Consider the following 21,750-nt stretch of genomic DNA (forward strand, 5'->3'; position numbering starts at 1 on the left):
CAGGGTTCCGTGGTGTACTTGGGACACCAAGTGGGGAGTGGCAAGGTGGCACCCTTGCAACCCAAAATTGAGACCATCCTGGCTTGGGAACCCCCCAAGACCCAGACAGCAGTGAGAGCCTTCCTGGGGCTCACTGGGTATTACAGGAGGTTTGTCAAGGGCTATGGCACTATTGTGACCCCCTTGACAGAACTGACTTCTAAGAAGCAGCCCAGGAATGTGATTTGGACTGACACCTGTCAGAAGGCTTTTGACACCCTGAAGACTGCCATGTGCACGGCGCCCGTGCTCCTGGCTCCTGATTTCTCCAAGGAATTCATAGTGCAAACAGACGCTTCAGAGCATGGTGTAGGGGCTGTTCTCTCACAGATGACTGAGGAGGGCTGGGACCAACCCGTAGCCTTCATCAGTAGGAGGTTACTTCCACGGGAAAGTAGGTGGAGTGCAATAGAGCGAGAAGCATTTGCTGTGGTCTGGGCGCTGAAGAAGCTAAGACCCTACTTGTTTGGGTCTCACTTCCGGGTTCAGACGGACCACAGGCCCCTCAGATGGTTGATGCAAATGAGGGGTGAGAACCCAAAACTGTTGAGGTGGTCCATCTCCCTACAGGGTATGGACTTCACGGTGGAACACCGCCCTGGCACAGATCACGCCAACGCTGATGGTCTGTCCAGATTTTTCCGCCTTAGTGATGAGGAACTCCCTGGGGAAGGGTAGTTCTCCCCACATTTCAGCTGGAGGGGACACGTGTTAGACCTGGCACCTTGGCGTGAGTTTCCCTTCCACTTTTTGCTGTTGTGCCTCGAATGTTTTGCTGGTGTCTGCTACTCAGGGCACTGCGCCACGGCCAACCCGTGCCGCAGTGCAAGTGCTCCCTACTGTAAAGTGTACATATGATTGATGTCCATGATTGGTTCATTGGATTTACTATTAGTCCCTAGTAAAGTGCACTAGGAGTGCCAGGGCTTGTGAATGCCAATACTGCTAGTGGGCCTGCAGCGCTGGTTGCGCCACCCACAGAAGCAGCCTTAAAATGTGTCTAGGGTCTGCCATTGCAGATCCTGCGTGCAGTCTGGTACTGTCACCCTGGCTGGGCAAGTGCACACACTTGCCAGCCCCTGAACCTTCCCTTAACTTCATATTAGTCACCCCTATAGTAGGCCTGAGGGCAGGGTGCATTGTAGTGTAAGGTAGAACATGCCCTGATGTGTGTGGCCTGTTCTAATAGTGAATTACTACCAAATTCGTTTTTCACTATTGTAAGGCTACCTGTTCCCTTCTAGGCCAGATGAGCTGCTGGAATTATTACACTCTATAATCCCAGCAGGCTCAGGGAACATGGTAGAAATTCGTGTTTAGTATGCCTGAACTCAGAATAATAAAATACTTCTTTTAGTAAAGTTTATTTTAATATCCTGTGTTTGCAAATGCTACTTTTAGAAAGTTAGCATTTGCTTGCCTAACCATTTCAGCCCGCCTCTGCTTGGATGTGGATCTGACTGTCTGGTGTGTGTGAGTGACAGGGCTGGGAGTTGACAGGTAGTGATTAGCAGGAGGACCCCTTAATGGGTGGTGGGAGTTCCCCTGAATGATGCATCAGGCTGTGCCCCTGCCACCACAATGCTGGCTCCGCCCTCCTGGGGAGCGACTGATGATTCAGCCTGCACCTGGCCCAGGAAGGACCGAAGCTTGTAAACAAAGTGCTCAGGCCACTCCTGCCCTCTCAAGGCCGGCTCCGCCCCCCTGGGGAGCGGCTGATGTGCCTGCCCTCACACTGAATGCAGAAGTCATAAGTACCCACAACAAGTACTCAGAGACTGGAGCAGTTATGCAGAGGCCCCCCTGGCTTGCTAGAACAAAAGAAACTGGGTATAAAAGTAGGAGCCCTGCTCCTTGTAAATTAGATCCTGTTTGTGCTACAAGAGAAACTCTGCCCGAAGAGAAGGACCTGGAAGGACTACAAGGAGGAGTGCTGACTCTGGCCTGTGTCTGGTGCCTTGCTGCCAAAGGAGAGGAAGAGAAAAAGACTACAAGAGACTTTTACTTTATTTTTGAACTTTGTGCCAAACTCTGCTAAAAGATCTCCAAGGGCTTGCTGCTGAACTTGCCCCCTGACCAGCGCTCCAGGAACAGTGAGCGCTAACCCCTGACCAAAGCATCTGCTGTGTGTGCTGCTTATCGCTGCAGCGCTGATTGAGGAGGACGAGGGCATCTACCCCCCGGCACACCGTGACCGTGAGTTCAGCCAGCCGCCCTAGCATCGTGAGGCCCAGCCGCCGCTGGCCCGAGCACCGCGACGGCGTCTGCCTTTCGCCCCACGAGAACAAAGTAACGGAGGACCCGTCCGGTCCAAGCATCGAGGTCTACTGGGCAAGCGCCGTAGACTTCCCCGCAAAGACGGACTGCCGCCCTGCTGTCCTCCCCCGCTATCAGCGTCCCGTCTGACTGCCCCGCTGAAAGGGCATCACCGCGACCGGCACTTTGGCTGGGTACGTCCCGCACTTGGGGACCGTACTGCCACTGCGCCACACCCAGCCGCCGCCGTCAGGACCGAAGAGGAGACTGAGCGAAGGACCTGAGACCCCATCGAGCACCGCCGCCCCGGGTGACCCGTGACCTGCTGCCTCGAGCCGCAGCTCGCCTCGCCCGTTAAGGAAGCAACGCGACGTGGGACAGCTCCCTCCCCTGCAGCCGTCCTCTTCAAAGATCACCCCAAGAAGTTCAAGGTACTGTCTTTGGCCCGTCGCGGTGCGAGCGTCCTGCAACCCGAGCTCGCACCGCGCTGACTGATCTCCGGCACCCCGGGAGCCGCACAACTGCTGGCAGCGCGAGCCGCCCCTGAAGCAGAGGCTCGCTCTGCTCTTGGCCCCCGAGGCCCCGCCTGACGCTCCCGAAGGCCCGCGGCCCCCTCTTCCGAGTCAGGCCCCGCCGGGTAGCTCATTTCGGCAGCTGAGACAGCGGAAAGCGCCTAGAAGCGCTCTAAGACCCTTGAACCTTCGTAAAGCTGGGCAGAAGGCCCAAAAGACCGCATTTATTCAAGAACTGTGCCTTTGTCATAAAGAGTAACTGGAACCTGCATTTGAAGTAACCAAGACTGTATTTACAAGCCTGCTTGAGATTTATATAAAGAACATATATTTTTACAAATACAGTTTGGTGTCATTGTGTGGTGGGTTGGTTGTGATGGTGTGATATTGCAAATGTTTAACCCTACATGCCCCAGAGATTAGCCTAAGACTGCTTAAGCCACACTACCTAGAGGGTAAGCAGAGGTTGTCTTGAAGGTAACCCTCAGCCCTGACGAGGAAGAGAGAGGCCCTGCTTGTCGCCAGTGTTGCACTGCGCCAACCAGAGACTCCCCCTTCCTACAGGGTCTTAATGAAGTCACCCAGAAAAGAGTGTTGTTCGGGTACCATGAGATAGTAGAAATGTGAGGAAGTAAAAAAGAAAGCAGGATGGTGCAATAGGGAGATTTGGTGTTCCCCCAAGGACATAGATGGACAGAGAATGTAACAATATTAGATCAAAATATGTAGAGGGGGCAGAATTGCTTTATTAGAAACATGTAAATGGAAGTTCCCCAAAACAAGAAAATGGTGCTGTGTCGGAAAGAGAAGAGAATTGTATTGATAAACGAGGTAAGTGGTCAGGCGGGTGATAGATAATGAAAAATGCCAAAGGTATAAGTGAAGCAAAGGAATTAAAGTGAAATTCACATGATGAGATAGACAACAATACAGTAGCTGTAGTATCAATCCATGAAGGTGATAGAGGAGATCAGCCCGCACACCAAGCACCAGCCAAGTCCAAGGAGAATGAAAAAAAACAAAATGACTCAGATGTTGAGAGAGCAACAGAGACAGTGGAATCATGCCAAAAGTCATGTTTTAGTAACAGACAGTAATTGGAATTCTAAGGACCAAAAAGTACTTTGAAAAAGTGAAATTTTTGCTTAATAAGGATTTGGCAGTTCAGAGACCTAGCTTGATGTTGTGAGGCAAGAGACCAGTACTTGTGGTAAATACATTTGCCCAACATTGAAGCTCGCAAATTGCTCTGTGAGGGAAGCAGAATTGTGCATTTTTAGGTCTCGGCTTAGAGACGCGCGAAGCGCGTTCTCGCCAGAGAACTATAGCAATCGTTTCAGCCGACAAACCTCACAAGAGCTGGCCACGCGCCCAGCATTGTGAATGGGAGAGGGAACGACAAGAGCTGGCCACGCGCGGATTTGGTCGCGCGCACGCTCACGGCGACGGCGTCTCCGCCGCGTGCCGATGACTGCTCTCTTCCTCAGCAGCCTTTGCCTGGCTACATCTCCCGCACCTGATGTGCCGCACCGCCCTTTGCGCCCCCTGAAGTCCTGAAGAGTGCGCTGTGCGAGTCTCACCCCCATCACGACTCGCACAGCCTCTCTGCCTCGCCTGCGCCCTGGGTCACTGAGCATACGCCAGGCGGCGCGGGCACTGTAAGCGCACCGCCCTACGAGTCGCACCTGCCTGGTACGACTCGTACACTCACTTCGAATCGTATCATCTCCCAAGTACGCTCCCGAGTACGCGTCTCACGCGGGAATGCGTGAGACTCGGTAGGTTCGTCCCCCGATCGGCGTACGAGGCGCACAGAGGTGTTCAGGCCTCACGGACAGCGCGTCCCCGCCTTAGGTCTTGCCTGTAAGCTAGGGAGGGCGTGTTTGGAGCCTCTTGTTACCCCCTAAAAGAAGAAACAGTGCCTGAGGCCCAGTAAAGTGGTTTGAGGGGCATTTAACACTGTTTGAAGATTGAACATTGCTAGTAAGAACTGTGACATCCCAAAAAGTAACTGGAATCGTTTTAAAGTGACTGAAACGGGTGGCGCGCACAACCACGCGCTCCGATTCCGGCAGGCTAGTCACACCCACAACAACACAGAGATGCGCGCGCACACACACACACAGGCACACACGCAGAGACATACACGCACGCAAACACACACTAGCGCACATACACGCACGCATACACACGAGCGCACACATACAGAGACACACACCACCACCCCCCGCCGCACACAAACAAGAGCGCGCGCACACACACACACACGAGCGCACACAGACACCCCCCTCCCCCGCCGCCCCCCACTACAACTAAGCCCCACTCACCTCATCGGCGAAACTCCGGACTTCAGCCACCACCGCGGGGCTCTCCCTCGGGCATGGGAGCCCCGCGTACCACTGCTCCTCTCCTGACTGCTCCTCTCCTGGCCAGCCACTCTGTGGGCACGAACTTCCAGTAGGAAACGGAAGTCCCGCCCCACGGTAGTTTTCGTCACGCGCACCACAGCACCAGTGGTAAGAGGGCTTCGGGGGGCTTCATTTATTTTTTTTTAGATGTATTTTCTTTGCTCTTGTTTAGGTAGCCTTTTAACCACTTAAAGGGACATTTCTGAAACAGTGAAACGAAGTAAACATGCAGCTGAGGCAGCAAAGTTTTTACATTGAGAAACTTCACTGCATTTACCCAGCCAGGTTGCCCCCAGTAAAAAGAAGGAAGCACTGTAACAGCTGTGAGCCCGTGCCTAAGGTGCATCATCAGAGCTGTGTGAATAATAACTGCGTCAGCCCCGTGCGTGAGGTGCATCATCAGAGCTGTGTGAATAATAACAGATGTGAGCCCGTGCCGGAGGTGCATCATCAGAGCTGTGTGAATAATAACAGACATGAGCCCGTGCCTAAGGTGCATCAGAGCTGTGTAAATAATAACTGTGTCAGCCCCGTGCGTGAGGTGCATCATCAGAGCTGTGTGAATAATAACAGCTGTGAGCCCGTGCCTAAGGTGCATCATCAGAGCTGTGTGAATGATAACTGCGTCAGCTCCGTGCGTGAGGTGCATCATCAGATCTGTTTGAATAATAACAGCTGTGAGCCCGTGCCTAAGGTGCATCATCAGAGCTGTGTGAATAATGACAGCTGTGAGCCCGTGCCTAAGGTGCATCAGAGCTGTGTAAATAATAACTGCGTCAGCCCCGTGCGTGAGGTGCATCATCAGAGCTGTGTAAATAATAACAGCTGTGAGCCTGTGCCTAAGGTGCATCATCAGAGCTGTGTGAATAATAACTGCGTCAGCCCCGTGCGTGAGGTGCATCATCAGAGCTGTGTGAATAATAACAGCTGTGAGCCCGTGCCGGAGGTGCATCATCAGAGCTGTGTGAATAATAACAGCTGTGAGCCCGTGCCTAAGGTGCATCAGAGCTGTGTAAATAATAACTGCATCAGCCCCGTGCGTGAGGTGCATCATCAGAGCTGTGTGAATAATAACATCTGTGAGCCCGTGCCTAAGGTGCATCATCAGAGCTGTGTGAATAATAACAGCTGTGAGCCCGTGCCTGAGGTGCATCATCAGAGCTGTGTAAATAATAACTGCGTCAGCCCCGTGCGTGAGGTGTATCATCAGAGCTGTGTGAATAACAACTGTGAGACTGTGCGTGAGGTGCATCATCAGAGCTGTGTGATAATAACAGCTGTGAGCCCGTGCCTAAGGTGCACCATCAGAGCTGTGTGAATAATAACTGCGTCAGCCCCGTGCGTGAGGTGCATCATCCACATTGCTCAGGTCACCCAAATTCCTGCACTCTCTACCACACTGCTTTCAAAAACAGCATACTCTTGCACACACTCTCACTGCTCACCAATTCAAAGTTTGCTAAAAATGTTATGCAAGGCATTGTCATACACAATGCCAATAACTCAAACTTTAATGCTGCGAGACCTATTGCATTGTAAATGCTTGTTTACAAAAGCAAACAAAGGCACAAGAGTAGTAGAGTGAGACACATGTTAATACCTTAAATAAAGTAGAGTAGAAAAGTCTTTGAAGAAACCAGCTCGATCGGAATGACATCGGCAGGAAAAACGTGGATCTCTTAATGTTTACCAAAATATTTTGGCTGCTACAGGAAGTCAAAATCTCCAGGTGAAAACCTGGCCCAAAATGAGGAATTACTGGTGAATCGAACTAGAATTTCAGATTCTGTTATCAATTCCTAATTTGTTAATGGACCCTAAAGGTTCCAAATTGTAATGGGCTGGATTGTTCCCACTAGTAACTCGGGGTGGGGGGTCGGAATCTGGTATATTTGCCGGGTTACTAATAATTGGGGACTCAATGGTCTAGGGGTCTTAATGAAGTCACCCAGAAAAGAGTGTTGTTCGGGTACCATGAGATAGTATTATTGGCAATTTACATAATCTTGCACTCTGCCCTGCACTCTGTGCTCTTGTGGTAACACACACCCACTGCAGGAGCCTTTCTTTCAACTTCTGCCCAAGCAGAAGTCTCCAGATAATTTCCCAACAAACACTCCACTGGGATGGCAGGGGACACAACCACCTTTGTTGGACTGGTAATCCCTCCCCCCTCTAAGCTTACCAATGCCATTGGGTGGAGCTTGGTCTTGTTGTCAACATTGGTACCTTTCTGACTTACACCAGATATCATGTGGTCTGGAGAAACCAGACTAGCAGCCACCATAGTGACACTGGCCCCTGTATTCCTCAGTGTCTCTACCTCAGTCCTATTGATTTTAGGCCTTTGTCTTGGAGGTAAAACAGCCAGGCCTTCAATATCTGCCCCACCCAGGGAAACTAAAGTAGCCTTACAGCATCCTCTGGCCTCTACAGAGAGCACTTCCACCCCCACTTCTATGCTAGACAATTCCTTGGATCGTTCACCACTGGGGGGTGTTTTGGAGCATGCTGCATCTCCTCTTTTACCTCCTGGCTGACAACAGTGATGACCTACCCCAGAAGCCTTTGCTGGGTCCCAGTTCTCACCCTGATAGTCTTGCCTTTGAGGAGCTGTCTCGGACCCATCCTCCTGAGGAGAATTTTAGGGGCATTTAGAGAAGTCCTTCTGTTTAATTGTTGTTGTTGCTCACCTCTTTCCCCTGCTGGGATGTCAGGGCACCCTTTTTCTTGTTGCTCCCATCCTGGGTCTTTCTGGACACCCTGGTCCTGACCCATTTGTCCACTACCCTCCCCAGCTCTCTGGGGGAAGACAACTTGGAACCCACCAACTAATGATACGATTTCTCTGTGGTACAATTTGTTAAAATGTGCTCCTTCATAATTAAATTATAACGCCCATCAAAAGCGTCCACTTAATTTCCTTTTATCCAGCCTTCTAGTGCTTTTACTGAAGAGTCCACAAAGTCCACCCATGGTTGTTTTTGACCATTATGGGTATCCCTAATCTTCAATCTGTATTCCTCTGTGGTGAGTCCAAATCCTTCTGTCAAGGTCTTCTTCATATGCTGATAGGACTCAGCCAGATCTGCATTAAGGGTCAGACGTCTGGCTCTGCCCTTCACTGAGAATAACTCTCACAGTAGAGAGCCCCAGTTCTGGTGGCCTATATTCCTCATTTTGTAGGCCCTGTCAAAGGCACCACCATCACTAAACTTTGGGACAATCCCTTTAGGGATCGTAGGGTCAAAAGATTCCTCCTTCTCCCTACTAAAATTGATGCAGCCATCTTAGATCTTCAAATCCATCTTGATCCTTCTTTCTTCAAGGGCTAGTCTCCTTTCCTCGAGTTCAAGTTTTCTCACCTATGGTGAGAAGAGATCAAGCTTCCTAAAGGCTTTCTACTACCTTACCAGTAGGGAGTCTGCTAGAGTGACTCCTGTCACTACCCACTGGTGAAGGAGGTCTGGGAGAGGGTGGAGAGTGTTGGTCTTTACCTTCTTCCTCATCATCATCAATTTGGGTGAGGGCCTCATTCTCACCCTCTTCAGTGTCTTCTTCTGAGGAATGGCCATCCCTCTCTAGTATTTCCTTTTCATAGGGGATAAGGGCTTTTTAAAATTCCTCATTTTTAGCTTTAACTTTATAGCTAATGCTGCTTGCGTTGCACAAAACCCTCAGATCACTGATCCTCAGGGCTGGGGTGACGGACAAGGTGTGAGTCTCACCAGCCTCTATTGTGTCTAACTTTTTACTTGAAAGTTGGGACCTTTTTAAAATGTAACAAAAAATGTTAAACCTTGTCCTAACTTACCTAAGCCTTTGTTGTGTACTATTGGAATGTGGATCTACACAGGGCCCTGGAATTCCAATTTAAAAAATATATACATTTTGAGACGAAAGTCAATTTAGCAGATTTCTGTTGCAAAAGTCACTTAAGACCAAGTGGTACTGGGAAACACAAGTTCAGGACCCCCACAGCTGTAACACCAATATAGGAAGGTGGCGTATTATGTGGTGATGCTGGTTTGGCTTCACCATGCAATACTCTCACAAACCCTAAAATGGTACTTCGAACCACAATAATAAATCCATAGCTCAGTCCTGGTAGAGTGGCAAAGAGCAGCCAGGCTTTCCTAGAGGAGCATTTCAGAGTACCAACATGGACAATAAGTAATTGACACAACTCGACAGAAATCCAACACCAATTTATAAAAATAAAACAGATTTTTATGTTAATTAGGGCAACAAAATAAACAAGATCAAATACTTATAAACAGGGTTGTGGATTATAGAAGAAAACATAAATCAAAGCAATTCACTACTTCACAACTTTCATATTGCAGTCAGTGCGAAAAAGTGACACTGACAATCGGTCACTTGCAGGCCGAATTGCGTGGAACCCAAGGAGGATAAAGGTAATGTAGGTCCCTGTACCAAGCCACGACAGTCAGTTTGATTTTATCTGGCACTAGAAGCCGTGTGTAGAGTTGTCCTGGCTGTCTTTGGTGCTGAAGCGAGAGCTGCTGCAGAGCTGGTTTTAGTGCTGAAATGGTGCTGGTGGACAATAGGGTGCATAATGTCAACAACAAAGGCCATTACTGATGTCGGATGAAGGTTTTTTTTAATAGTGTTACTCATACATGCCAACATTTCAGAAGAGCAAAGAGGGAGATTTTTTTTTAAAAATCGGGAGAATGGGGCTTCAAATTGGGTTACTGGCGTGTATGGGCTTTGGAAGTGTGTTGCTGCAGGATTGGACAATTTGAAACACAAATGTACGTTTTTTTTCTTACCTTTTACAAGCATGGAGCGCAATGCAATGGCAGGCAGAGAGGGTGATGCAAGTGTTGTCCCCCCCGCCCCACCCCCACCCCCCTGTGTGACACCCAGCCGAAAACAGCTTCCTGTGCACACACACGCCCCCCCCCTACTTCACAGGTCTTCAAAAGACTATTGCCTTGTAAATGACCCTTTGTTGTTTTTTCACCCCATCGCGAGCCCCTGCATGGCCACTTTCACTATTGCTGGAAAAATTAGCACTTCACACAATACTAAGCCCTGTCAACAAACCCAGAGTAATCGGGTTTTTGTTTGCAGGAATCGGGAGGCGGGAGACTAGCCTTCAAATCGGTAGTCTCACGCCTGAATCGGGAGGGTTGGCATGTCTGGTGTTACTTCTTTATTTTGTCATTTTTACACATTTTAACACTGTCTGGTAAAATGTTTCATCTCTTTACCACCAGTGTAACACACAAACATCACATTAAGTAACAGAAAGCTGCCCACTCAGCCTGTGTAAAGAGCCTTTCCCTGCCCACAACACTGGTTGCTGAGTTTTAGTAACTTTTGATCTGCTTTAGCTATAAACCTTGTTTTGGTTAAAATCTGCAGGATGTGCAGATGACGGTGGATTGTGTGGCAAATGGGACACAACCATAAATATGAGGAAAACGCTGCGGCTGCACGATTACATCATTCCATTGGCCCTACCTGTAGCCATAAATTCTATTTCTATGAAAGGGAGTGTTTATTTACTGTTTTTATATATCCATTTTTCCATACTGGTGCGCATCTCGCAAAGCAGATCTTCCTCTGCCAATTGTAAAGCGCTTTGATATTGATCTGAGTGGCCCATTGTATCCTTTTAAGTTTCACCGTGTGAATGTGCATGTTGATATTGATGGGGGATTTCACCGTGTGAAGGCGCATTTTGATATCGTTAGGTTTCTCTCCGTTGTCACCAGCCTAATGTAGACTGAGCCATATAAAACCTGAAAAAATGTGAAAATAATTGTTATTCAACCCCACCCCCCATGGGTACAGTACACCCATGCTGGGGGTGGGAAGTCAATATGCCAGTAAAACGCGCAGATCCGGTCCTACTGGACGCCCCCCTCCCACCCATGTAGTACCAGTTGCTGCGCACTGCCGGCCCGGCCCACCTCACCCCGCGATGAACCCGACCTCTTCCCCCGTGTAGGGTTTAGCGCTTTGACGCAGCAGTTCAAAGGGGGCCCCGAGCTGGGATCGTGTAATCCGGGGTTTTGCCGCAGCTGGGGGCAGGATGGCGCTTATCCTCCTGCCGGCCTGTGATCTTTACACCGCTCACACTTAGAAGGGAACCCCCCCTTTGAAATGCAGAGTATCTTTAAACAGGCCGAGCGCGCCTCGAACCAAACGCCCCGGGAAAGGGCGGGCTGGAAGTCACCAACTGGAGGCGCAGCTATCGCTAGAAAGAAACGTAACGTTTGAGAAGGTGCTGAGTGAATAAAGTAAAATCTGCGTGCGGTGGAAACAGTCCGATTGAAAAATGGTGCTGTGATTAAAATTGAAAAGAGGCAGGACTTTTTAAACTTAACATCTGCAATGTTTAAGTGCATTTAGTGTTATTGGATACATTATCGTAGCGCATTAGCAAGCACTGTAAATTCTAGTATGTAAATATTTAAAATCTATTTCAGTATCTGCTGAAGATCGCACTCTCGCTCTGGCCAAGGGCTTGACTCTTCCCCTATATGTTTAAGTATATTTACTTGCGACCCCCAACACGAGGTCAAGAAGCGGCGGTGAGCTTTAAAGTGATAAACTGGCTTTGTAGGTAGTGTGGTGCTCTTCAGTATTCATGGGTGGTGACACAAACTGCAACGGCGGGAATAATAACACTGTGTTATACCATTGTTTACAAGAATCAGCATTTATAATTTGCAAAACAGACAACTTCGTACCCCCCCCCCCCCCCCCCCCCCCCCCCACTGGTGTGCGGAACAGAATAATCGATATAACACGCCCTTTTCCACATAAAGGTGTGGCTTAATATAGCACGGATATCTCCAGCTAATTTTAATTGTATGTGCCTATCAAATGGAAACGAATGGAGTAATGTACACATGATGTATGCTATAGTCAGCAAGTGTACAGATCTGATTAAAAAACTCAAATACACGTTTTTTTCTGCAACAGTGTGAAAAAAATGAGCGGTTTTTATTTCCTCTTATTTTCAGCTTCTTTAATTGACAAAAACAAAATAGTCTGGTTTGGCATCTCGGAGACAGCATGGCGGACATCGATATGTATCCGTTTGAGAGCAGATATATGCGCGGTGTTACCCGCCAATGTGACGCGCAATTAGAGAAGCGCTAATAAATTCGCATTCTGTATTCATGTATGCCGGAATTTGCACGAACTTTGACCCGAGGAGGATTGCAGGAATTAGCAACAAAATCAGTTACTTTTTGATGGTCAGTTTGAATTTGCGTCTAACAACTCAGGTTCGAATAATGAACCTTGAGACACAAAATTAAGTTTACACGTATTATATAAATGTAGCTTTCGCGAGCTTCTCTTCTTTATTTTATAAACGCAGCCAGTTGCAATCTTGAGTTTAGAAACTAATGAATGTACTGCGAGTGTCATTAATATTTATGGGCTGAGCAGGGTCGACGCAATCGATAATATATCGATATTGCTGACTTTTAACGTTTTTTTAAACAAATACATTTTATTGGCGCCATAAAACATCACGACCCGAAAACAACATAATTCCACGTCACCCTGAATGAGAGATATGTATTGCTACGTACGGTGTTATCAAATCAAAATAAAACGTGATTTGCATTCAGAGGTGTTTAAAAAATCATAGTGATCTGTAAGTATGTTACTGAAGTAGTGAAATCAATAAAATAAAACATGTTTCTGCTTATTGTGACTTCCTTTAAAACGCACAACTATTCGAACGAGAAAAAAAAAACATATGTTTTGTCAATTCCACCTAAAGTGAAAGGCAGAAGTCACACAACAGAGAGAGTACAGTGAGCACATAGTTTCCCTTGCTGCAGAAATCCCCGGGCCGCGTGTTTACAGAAGCGTGCTGCAGAGTGTGAGAAACGCGCGCGCCTGGGTCCTGGGACCGCAGCTCTCAGCCCGGGACTGGGCGCGAGCCGCGGGGTCACCAGCGTCACTCGGCATGAACTCTGCGTGAACCCGAGATTAGACGGGGGGGCTGCGCTGCCGAGCAGTTTGTTGCTAGCTGCCTTTTCAACAGCCCTTTCAGACTGAGTAAATATTGATCGCTTTCAATCTGATTGCCCCCGAGGGGGACAGCCGAGCCCCTCGATGGGCCGAAGGGGTGGACTGTGAAGGTGAGCAGGCACAGTAAGCACTCGGAGAGCACAAGAGACGAACCTGCGGCAGAAAGTTGGAGCACAACTTTTTAACTGAGACGGCCGGTGAAAAGCAAAACTACTAAATATCTAGGTTGCCAGTCCTGCGTTGTCACTAAAATAAAAATTCCAGAATGCGCCCTTGCTTCATAAAGCCGGTTTCACATGTGAAGCCTCCTTTGGCACTATTTAGTGAGTGACCATTTAAGTGCAACCTCTAGTGAAAAAATCCATCATGCCTGATTTTAGATAAACAACCAAGGACCCCAGTCCAGAATGTGTCTTTCGGTGGCTATTAATGCCTAATTCTCTTAAGGGTCCACCTAGTGGAAAGAAAAAGGGAAAAAACAGCCTTTCCCCCAATCCTATATCCATCCAAACCTGAATCACCGACAGCATGGCTTTGGGAAGGCCCTTTCTCTGGAGTATGCCTGGCTACGTTTTGAAGCCCATTCCAGTATTATCATTAGATGAGCTTTCAGAGGTGTTACATTAAGTAGTGAAGGGTCCTTTGTGGGCTTCTGGTTGGGCACCGGGATCTATTTTAACATCTTTCATCAAAGGATGACTTTGAAGGATCCATCTACTGTAAAGAAAAAAAAGACACATTTCTCTTTACCCTGGATGCCTCGCCAATAAGAACTCGGACATGCCCTTTATTTTAAATATATCTGGTTAGCTTTTGAGGCCTCTTGTTTTTTTTAAATATGTCTGGTTAGCTTTTGAGGCCTCTTGTGATGTGTTTCACCAGACGACTATTTTAAAGGGCCTACCCAGTGAAGACAGCAGGTCTAGCGCTCTTCATCCAATACTGGGTCACAGTCACATCATTCTAGGATGTTATTTTGCTTGATTGTATCTGGTTCTGCTCCGAGGCCTTCTGTGACACTGTAACATTTTAAAGGGTTCCCCCGGTGGAAATATCTAAAGAGGGGTCTTCTTAGTCCAGAACGTCCCCTGCTTTTAATGTGTCTGGTTGGTTTTGAGGCCTCCTCTACTAACGCGCCCTTCCACTGAAAAGAACAACCCAGGCATCTCAGTCCCAGCCTGAGTGAGCACCAGCAAGGATTTCGGAACCCCCCTCTGTTGTACGATGCGTTGGTGTATTCCGAGATGCAGGGTCCGTACCAGCATTCAACAATAGAGGAAACACGGTGTGGCATTTACAACGAGGGGGATGGGGGGGGGGGGGGCTGGGGCGGTCTGTCGACTCTACACTGAGACATGTGTGTGAAGTAATGTGACATACATAGTAACAGTTCTTCAGGTCTTCCTGGATGGGGGTATTTTTTTCCCAGCTGCCTGCTGAGACTAAAATATGGAGAAAAAAAAGAAGGCGCGGACTAAATATGTGTTACGGAAATTGGCGGGGGTGGCGTCACCAGCAATCACTGACAATAAGCATTCCAGAATGCCCCTTTGTGTGATGATGCCTGGTTTCGCTTTGAGGTCTGCTGTGACGTCATTCGCCGAACAGAGTACACTTCGTAGTGGAAAGAGAGGGCACCAATGCATTGTGAGGGTTGTGGTAATAATTTTAGTGGATGGAAATTCCGCGGCGCCCCCCCCCCCCTCCACACACACACAGATCCAAGTATAACTTCAGACCAAATGGTAGATTTTACATCCGCCCCCGCCCTTCCCCCAGGGACTAACCCAACCAGGCTTCTGGCTCCTAGGGGCTGTGGAGGCTGTTTTGTCCTCTCCTGGGACCCCTACACTGATCTGCTCGTTTCCCATAAGTGCGTGGTGCATGCGTAGGTCGTGGCCCTTTTCATATAAAACTGTACTGCAGGCGCCCATAACCACAGCTGGTATTACACGAAGTTAGTGGAAGTCTCTTGACCTGCCTAAACCCACTTCTATCAATCGATCTATCTATCGTTTGATCAGTTCAATAGACAGGCTGCATTGTTGCCTGAAACATATAATCGTATTAAGTTACTTTTCTCAAATATGTGATCTTTCAGTCCTGACCTTCGATCCTATACGTACAAGTAAATGCCTTTTTAACTTTCAAAGTAATTCACTACTGACTCTTAGAACTAATTATTATCCTGACAGGCAGCTGTATTCGATTCAGCTTTAAATTTCGTTTTTCAAATATTTCGAAATATTGTGCCTAGAAACAACGACACTTGCATTCGAAACGAATCGAACTCATATTCACTATAAAACACAATGTTTCCGCAAGTGTAGGTTGGGAGACATGGAGACGGAAGGGAAGACGCATGAACTGGAGAGAGGGGCGCTATAGTTATCTGTTGACTCACAGGGCAGTGAGATCTGTTCCAGGAAGTAGAAAGTGAAGTAAAATTGCAAAACAACATTGGGTGCAAAAAACGAGGGTTGTCTTATTAATTGCGATACTTCAGTGGTAATTAGTTTAGTAAAAATGAAACGGAAGCGTAGACTACTGACGAGTAACTAAATGTGTCATTTATCTGTTAAATGTATATACAAGTGGTTTATTATCATAATTAGTGTAATGGCCCCAGGTCTTAGTACATTTTTAATATTCACGGTTTTCACATTGTTTGAAAAGCCCGGTTCATTTGTTTAACAAAATGTAATGTATTTCTTGGACTGCCGCTTCCGCCGCAGTTTTTTGGGTTTTCGTGTATTTCTTTATGCCTTGTTATGAGTGGTAAGTACTGCATAAATGCAATTTAAGATGCAATTTTCCCCTACCAAACCCAATACTCAGCACAGTCTGTGGTGGGGTCGGCCGGAGATCAAGGTGGTGTCAGGGTTTTGTGATGTTAAAACATTGAAATCGGGCCCTTGAAATACAGATGCGGCTCCGCCCTTCGAAGCATGTGGAGGGAGTCACGCGCTTTGATGTGCGCATCTCACACCAATAAACAAAAGAGGAGGGAAACGCACCGTGGGTATGAAATGTGTCCCATGTGCTTTGAAGCCCACTTTAGACCTACGGGGAGTAGGGGCGGGGGACGGCCAGAGGTGCAGGACCATCGTTCTCAATTTGGCCACCATGTCTCAGTATAATGGCTGATACATGGACACTCTGTATGTAGGGCCCCAATTCACGTTAAAGGCCCCCTGCGCGCAGCTTCCGGTGAGCCTGTAGTGCTAGTGATGTAGCGGGTGAAATAGGTACTTTTGAGGCAGTTACTTTTTGTTGTATCGCTGGAGCTCTGCATGCTTTCTGTCATTGGTCACTGGTATAGCTGTAAAAACAATATTAAAGCAGCATGTTTTGTGTAGCGCTTCTTAAAGCGCTTCTACCGTTCTTAAGCGCCACACAGTGCAGGTGCCAATATTACGCAGTGCTGTGGGAAGCTGTCACGTGTGCCCGCTGCGGTGCTCACCCGGCCCCTGCTACGGTCCAGTGCATAGTGACGGCGTGTCACCTGTGGCTTATAACTTAGTTTGTGCTGAAAAGCGCTGCCTGTTTACTTTCTTCCGTTGCCAGGGTCGGTTCTCGCTCGAGTTTGCGTTTCCCACGTCGCCCTCTTGCCCCAGGCCTCTCCTGCCGAGGGACGTGTATATGTAACAGGGTGTTATGTGCCTGTAAAAAGGAAGGGGTTCTCATGCGTCGCACTGTAAGACATGATTTTATAATCTGACACCCTTGAAAATGGCGTTCTGGGATTCGCATTTATTGCACATATGTACACAACTTCCCAGTTTCTCTTGCCCCGATCTCCTTCAGCTGCAACCACCAAGGGATACAATGGTTTGTTGTGCTATGGTAGTGACGTGAGACATTTTGACCCATTTTTCACTGGAGGGCCCCTTTAAAAGGACAAGGGGCCTGAGTTCTCTCTACAGTTTCTCTGGCCCCACAGCTCTTGAAAGAAGGGGTTAAACAACCACGATACTCTAACTCCCCCACCACCCCCAACTGGTGTCCTTTGGACGGTTCCCCGAGCAGACCCTCCCAGTAATTACACGGGAATGTTCCAAGCTGCCAGAGCGGCGAGGTGAGGACAGACAGGCTGAAGACAGTTTCTGCTTTGAGGGCCCTCTGTTTATGTCAACATTCTAGTCGGGGTGAAAAGGTTAGCACTTGACCCGGGACAAACCTCCCTGGATGGGGCACCCTGGCCTTCTCGAGATAGCTCGTACTTTGGCGATGCCCAGTTTATAACCAACACCTCACAAACGTGACGACACCTGGCATAGAACCCCCCCCCCCCAATCGGGTACAAGCAGACCCGATATCAACAAGGAAGTGATCTCTGAAGAGAAAAGCTCTTAGCAGCAAACCACCAGCGTGATTTAAAAAAAAAGGGTAAACACGGAGGAACTAAACTTAAATGCGTTTATTTTTTTCTATCTGAGGACCCGTAAACTCGTGCCCGGAGGCCCCCCTTCAGAACTCCAGGGCTTGAGGTGATTGTACAGAAACAATGACTGGAAAAGTAAATGGCAACTGATAAAACTCAGTTTACATAAGCCACTCAATCACTGTGCAGCATGCAAAGGAATACACAAAACAGCGACGTCAAATAGACATTCAACCGACTATCATAACCACAGTCTTAGTTTTTAGAAGGAAATATACCTTTTAGTTGGAGAAAGGGTCTGGTAACAAACTGTGCGTTACACACACATACGTTAACTACAGTAATCCCCTTCGTGACACAGTCCATGTGTTAGGAGTGGCGAGCAAGCCACACACAGCCAGTTGTACTTTACAAAAAAACAGTGCAAACATTTTTTTCTCAGTTGGTCTAATTGTGCTAAATAACGTCTGAGGTATATCTGGAAAGGGTCTGCTCTGGTCAGCTCTGACCTATAAAACGTCCATCGGCTCTCGGGGCAGCGCCACCCTGTTTCGACACAATTCTAGAAAATCTGTAAAAAGATAAAATCTCTTCGACAAAAAGTATTTACAGTCAATAATCTCATACACACAGGATATAGAATACATTAACTTAAATCTAGGACTTTATACAGCTCGTGTAAACACTCCTACATAGTGCAGCTCTCCACAGGTGCTGTGCTGTTCTCAGTATGTGATAAGTTGAGTTTTTTTGGTAGGGGGTGTTGCACCATTCAGGTGTCCTGAAAGTTCACGTAATTGAACCAAAAGGAGATATTAGAACATAAACCTGCACATTCCTTCAGCAGCATTACCACAATGGTACCATGATGGCGGATTGGTGAATCTTTGGGCATTAAAGTCAGATTGTGCATTCGATCAAATGGGCTTCGACCGAAAAGGAACAGAACGCTAAAGTACTGATTGACAGTCCGAACTCAAAAGTGTTCGCCAAAAGTTTTGGAAGTCGAGTTCGTGGGATGTGGAGGGTGGTCTGAGGGACCCTAGTTTGAGGTAGCCAGGCTGTCTGAGAGGGACGAGGCGGGGGAGGGGGTGCAGGGTGACGAGTGGGACTTCTCCGACGAGTCGTCGCAGGCCTTCTCCTCGCTGCCCGGGGAGGTGCCGGGGGAGCCGGGCAGCAGGCCTTCCTTCTCCCGCTTCTTCTGCTTCATGCGCCGGTTCTGGAACCAGATCTTCACCTGCGTCTCGTTGAGCTGCAGGGAGGCGGCGATCTCCACCCGCCGGGCCCGCGTCAGGTACTTGTTGAAGTGGAACTCTTTCTCCAGCTCAGTGAGCTGCTTGGTGGTGAAGTTGGTCCGTACGGTGTTGGGCTGCCCTCCGTACCCGTACTCTCCGGCTTTACCTGGGGAAAAACACAACAAGCACGGTCACAAGGGTGTCAGCCTGCTCACTTTTAAGCGCTTCGGCGCCCCACCTACGGGTAGTAAGCGCTATATGAATGCTACATTGCAATACATTGGGCGCCACTGCAGGCTGCTGTAGAGAGCATAGACACAGAAGACAGACGTTCGAGCGCCCAACAGGTGAATGGCTTCATGATGGTGTGCAAATGAAATGCGGCTCTCCCCAGAGACCTGCGCCGGCTACATATAAGAGGATGAGTGAGGGGGATGCTCCCTCCCATGTTTTTGTGTGTCGTTTGTTTTTTTACATTAAAAACCTAGCAGTGCGGGGCCTCAAACAGGAAAAGCAAAACTGCAGCGCCAACATGCCTGAATGCAAAGACTTCTACCACGAGGCAGCTCTACAGCTCCGCATTCCTGAGTGACAGACCACTACATCTCAAACCATGTGTGTAGTGATGTCATGTAGGCGCGTGCAAGCCGTCCGTCAGAGGGTTTTACAAAAAAGTGACTGAGCAAAACATTATAGCAGTATACTATGATTTACATATGTGTTATTAAGCCGGGGGAGGGCAGGGAGACACACACACTCACACAAGCAACAACGCATACACAATGATAGCCATACACACCCACAGGTACCTATAAACGACTCTCTTACATAGAAACACAGGCACCAACGCCTTCACAATGGTAGCCATACACACCCATAAACAACTCTCTCTTACACACACATAGAAACACAGGTATCAACGCACACACAATGAAATCCATACACACCGCGGACACCCATACGCACACTCTCTCTAACACACAAACACACCTACAACTTTACAAGAGGTGGAAATGAGAGGTGAGACCCACCTGTTTTGGGTGGATTCCGCTTGACTTTCATCCAGTCGAAGGTCTGCGCTGGGGGCGAGGTGTCTGCAGGGGAGAGGCAGGCGTCCTGGTGGCCAGGGTGAAGCGGGGACAAGTGGTCTGCGTAGGGTGCCAGGGTCTGGTCTCCCGCGTAGGCATGGTGCAAGTAGTGAGCAGGGGCTCCCCCGCCGTAGCCACCCTGGTGGGGGTGGTGCTGCACCACGGCCGAGGACAGGCTGCCCGTGTACACCTGGTGGTACCCCCCGCTCACATCCGCCTCCTGCCCGAGGGGGTAGTGGCTGTAGGCTGCGCCGAACCCCTGCGCGCCGTAGGCAGAGGCGCAGCTGTGGTGCGGGTAGGACATGCCCAGGCTGCCGTGGTGGTGCTGGTAGGTGCCAGTCTGTTGGTGGTGGTGCGGGGCGCCCAGCTGCACGCCCCTGCCCACCATGTAGCGGTCCTCCCGGCTGCAGCTGCTGGCGGTCACCGCGCAGGACTGGAAGGGGGCAATGCCATGGTCAGGAGGGTGGTAGGACCTCGAGGGGCAGGAGGCGGTGTCCGAGCCGAGGTGTGCGGGGTACTCCAGGAAAGAGCTCATCTTCGCATGGTCCAGGGGTCTGCCTATCACCAGAGTGACCTGCTGCGCACGAGTCCTGCCGGCCCTGCCAACTTTTCCACTTCCTCCATCGGGCGTACAGATAGGGGGGAAATGATATGAATGTACAGTGAACCCGAGGTCACGTGACCCGGGGGAGCCAATGGCAGCGCTCCTCGGGAGGGCTGGTTTCTGCTTTGATGGATCGCCTCCCTCGGTGGCATTTAAATTCCAAAGGCTCTTCCGTCCAGGTGACGCGCCCGCAGCCCCGAGACAGCCTGTGCGCGCAGGGGAGCCTGCGAGACGCACAGAGCTGCAGCCTGTGGCGGCTCCGGGCTCCTGCGAGGTCTTAGGAACACGAGAGAGACATCTCCGCTGCGGTCTCCAGGGTAAGCTTCCCCCTTCTATTGCATCTTACCTACATAGCGCCGAACCGCGATCAAGCGCTTTACAGCTCGGACCCGCTCCCCCATCTGTGCTCATTTCCTGAAGCGTTTAATTCCACTAGCAGTCTACGCACAGTACACAGCCGGCGAGGCGGAAGCTGCGTAAGAATGTGTACCTTATTTTATAGCTGTGCCCATTGATTTCAACAGCCCCATCACTGTTGTGGTTTGGTATCGTGTTGTGCTTTGCGTTCCTTAATGCTATGTTCCTTACCCTTATTTTATGCTGTTGCACCAGTTTGATGTGTTATGCTATGAAATGTATTACGTTATAATATGCTCTGTTGTTATGCCACTCTATGTGTCTAGTGCATGCTATGGTAGGCTACCTATGTTATGTTATGTTACTCTACGCTATGCTGCTTCTGGCTATACTATTTTAATGTGTCGTGTTATGTAGTGGTGTGTTACCCAATGCCTGCCTACGCTACATTATGCTCTGTGTGCCATAGTATGCCTTGCTCTGCTATGCAAGGTTATGCACTGTGTGCATGTCACCTGGCCACATTAAGGCATTTACGTAGGACCCAAAACTGGTTAGAGGCTTTGGTGGGTGTCATTTTGGAACTAGGGTGCAGATTCTGACGGGTGCCTGCCGGGGTGCCCCACAGGGTCTGTGGTGGCGCCCACCCCCTCTCCGGCGCGGGGGCGAGGGAGGGTGGCAGCAGTAAACGTGGGCAGGGGATAATAGGAGGAAAGGTGGAGCATTTCCGATCAAGATGCCGCTGCGCCCTTTAATCCCGAGTCCGGTCCCGTACGTAGGGCACACGAGCCTGCTGCGTCACTACTGATCGGGGCTGGGAAACAGACTACATGTTT

General features: G+C 49.1%; 1 protein-coding gene across 1 annotated transcript; it reads right to left on the reverse strand.

The window, feature by feature from the left end:
• Window positions 1-17,651: 17,651 nt before the first annotated feature.
• HOXA1 (homeobox A1) lies at window positions 17,652-20,560 on the reverse strand. The gene is made up of 2 exons (XM_078664381.1): window positions 19,897-20,560; window positions 17,652-19,031 (listed from the first exon to the last, which is right to left on the reverse strand). The coding sequence occupies exons 1-2, from the start codon at window positions 20,486-20,488 to the stop codon at window positions 18,673-18,675; spliced, it is 951 nt and encodes a 316-aa protein (XP_078520507.1). The 5' UTR covers window positions 20,489-20,560; the 3' UTR covers window positions 17,652-18,672.
• Between the last annotated feature and the right edge of the window lie 1,190 nt (window positions 20,561-21,750).

Source organism: Lissotriton helveticus, chromosome 10 (genome assembly GCF_964261635.1).
Source record: "Lissotriton helveticus chromosome 10, aLisHel1.1, whole genome shotgun sequence".
Taxonomy (NCBI): Eukaryota; Metazoa; Chordata; class Amphibia; order Caudata; family Salamandridae; genus Lissotriton; species Lissotriton helveticus.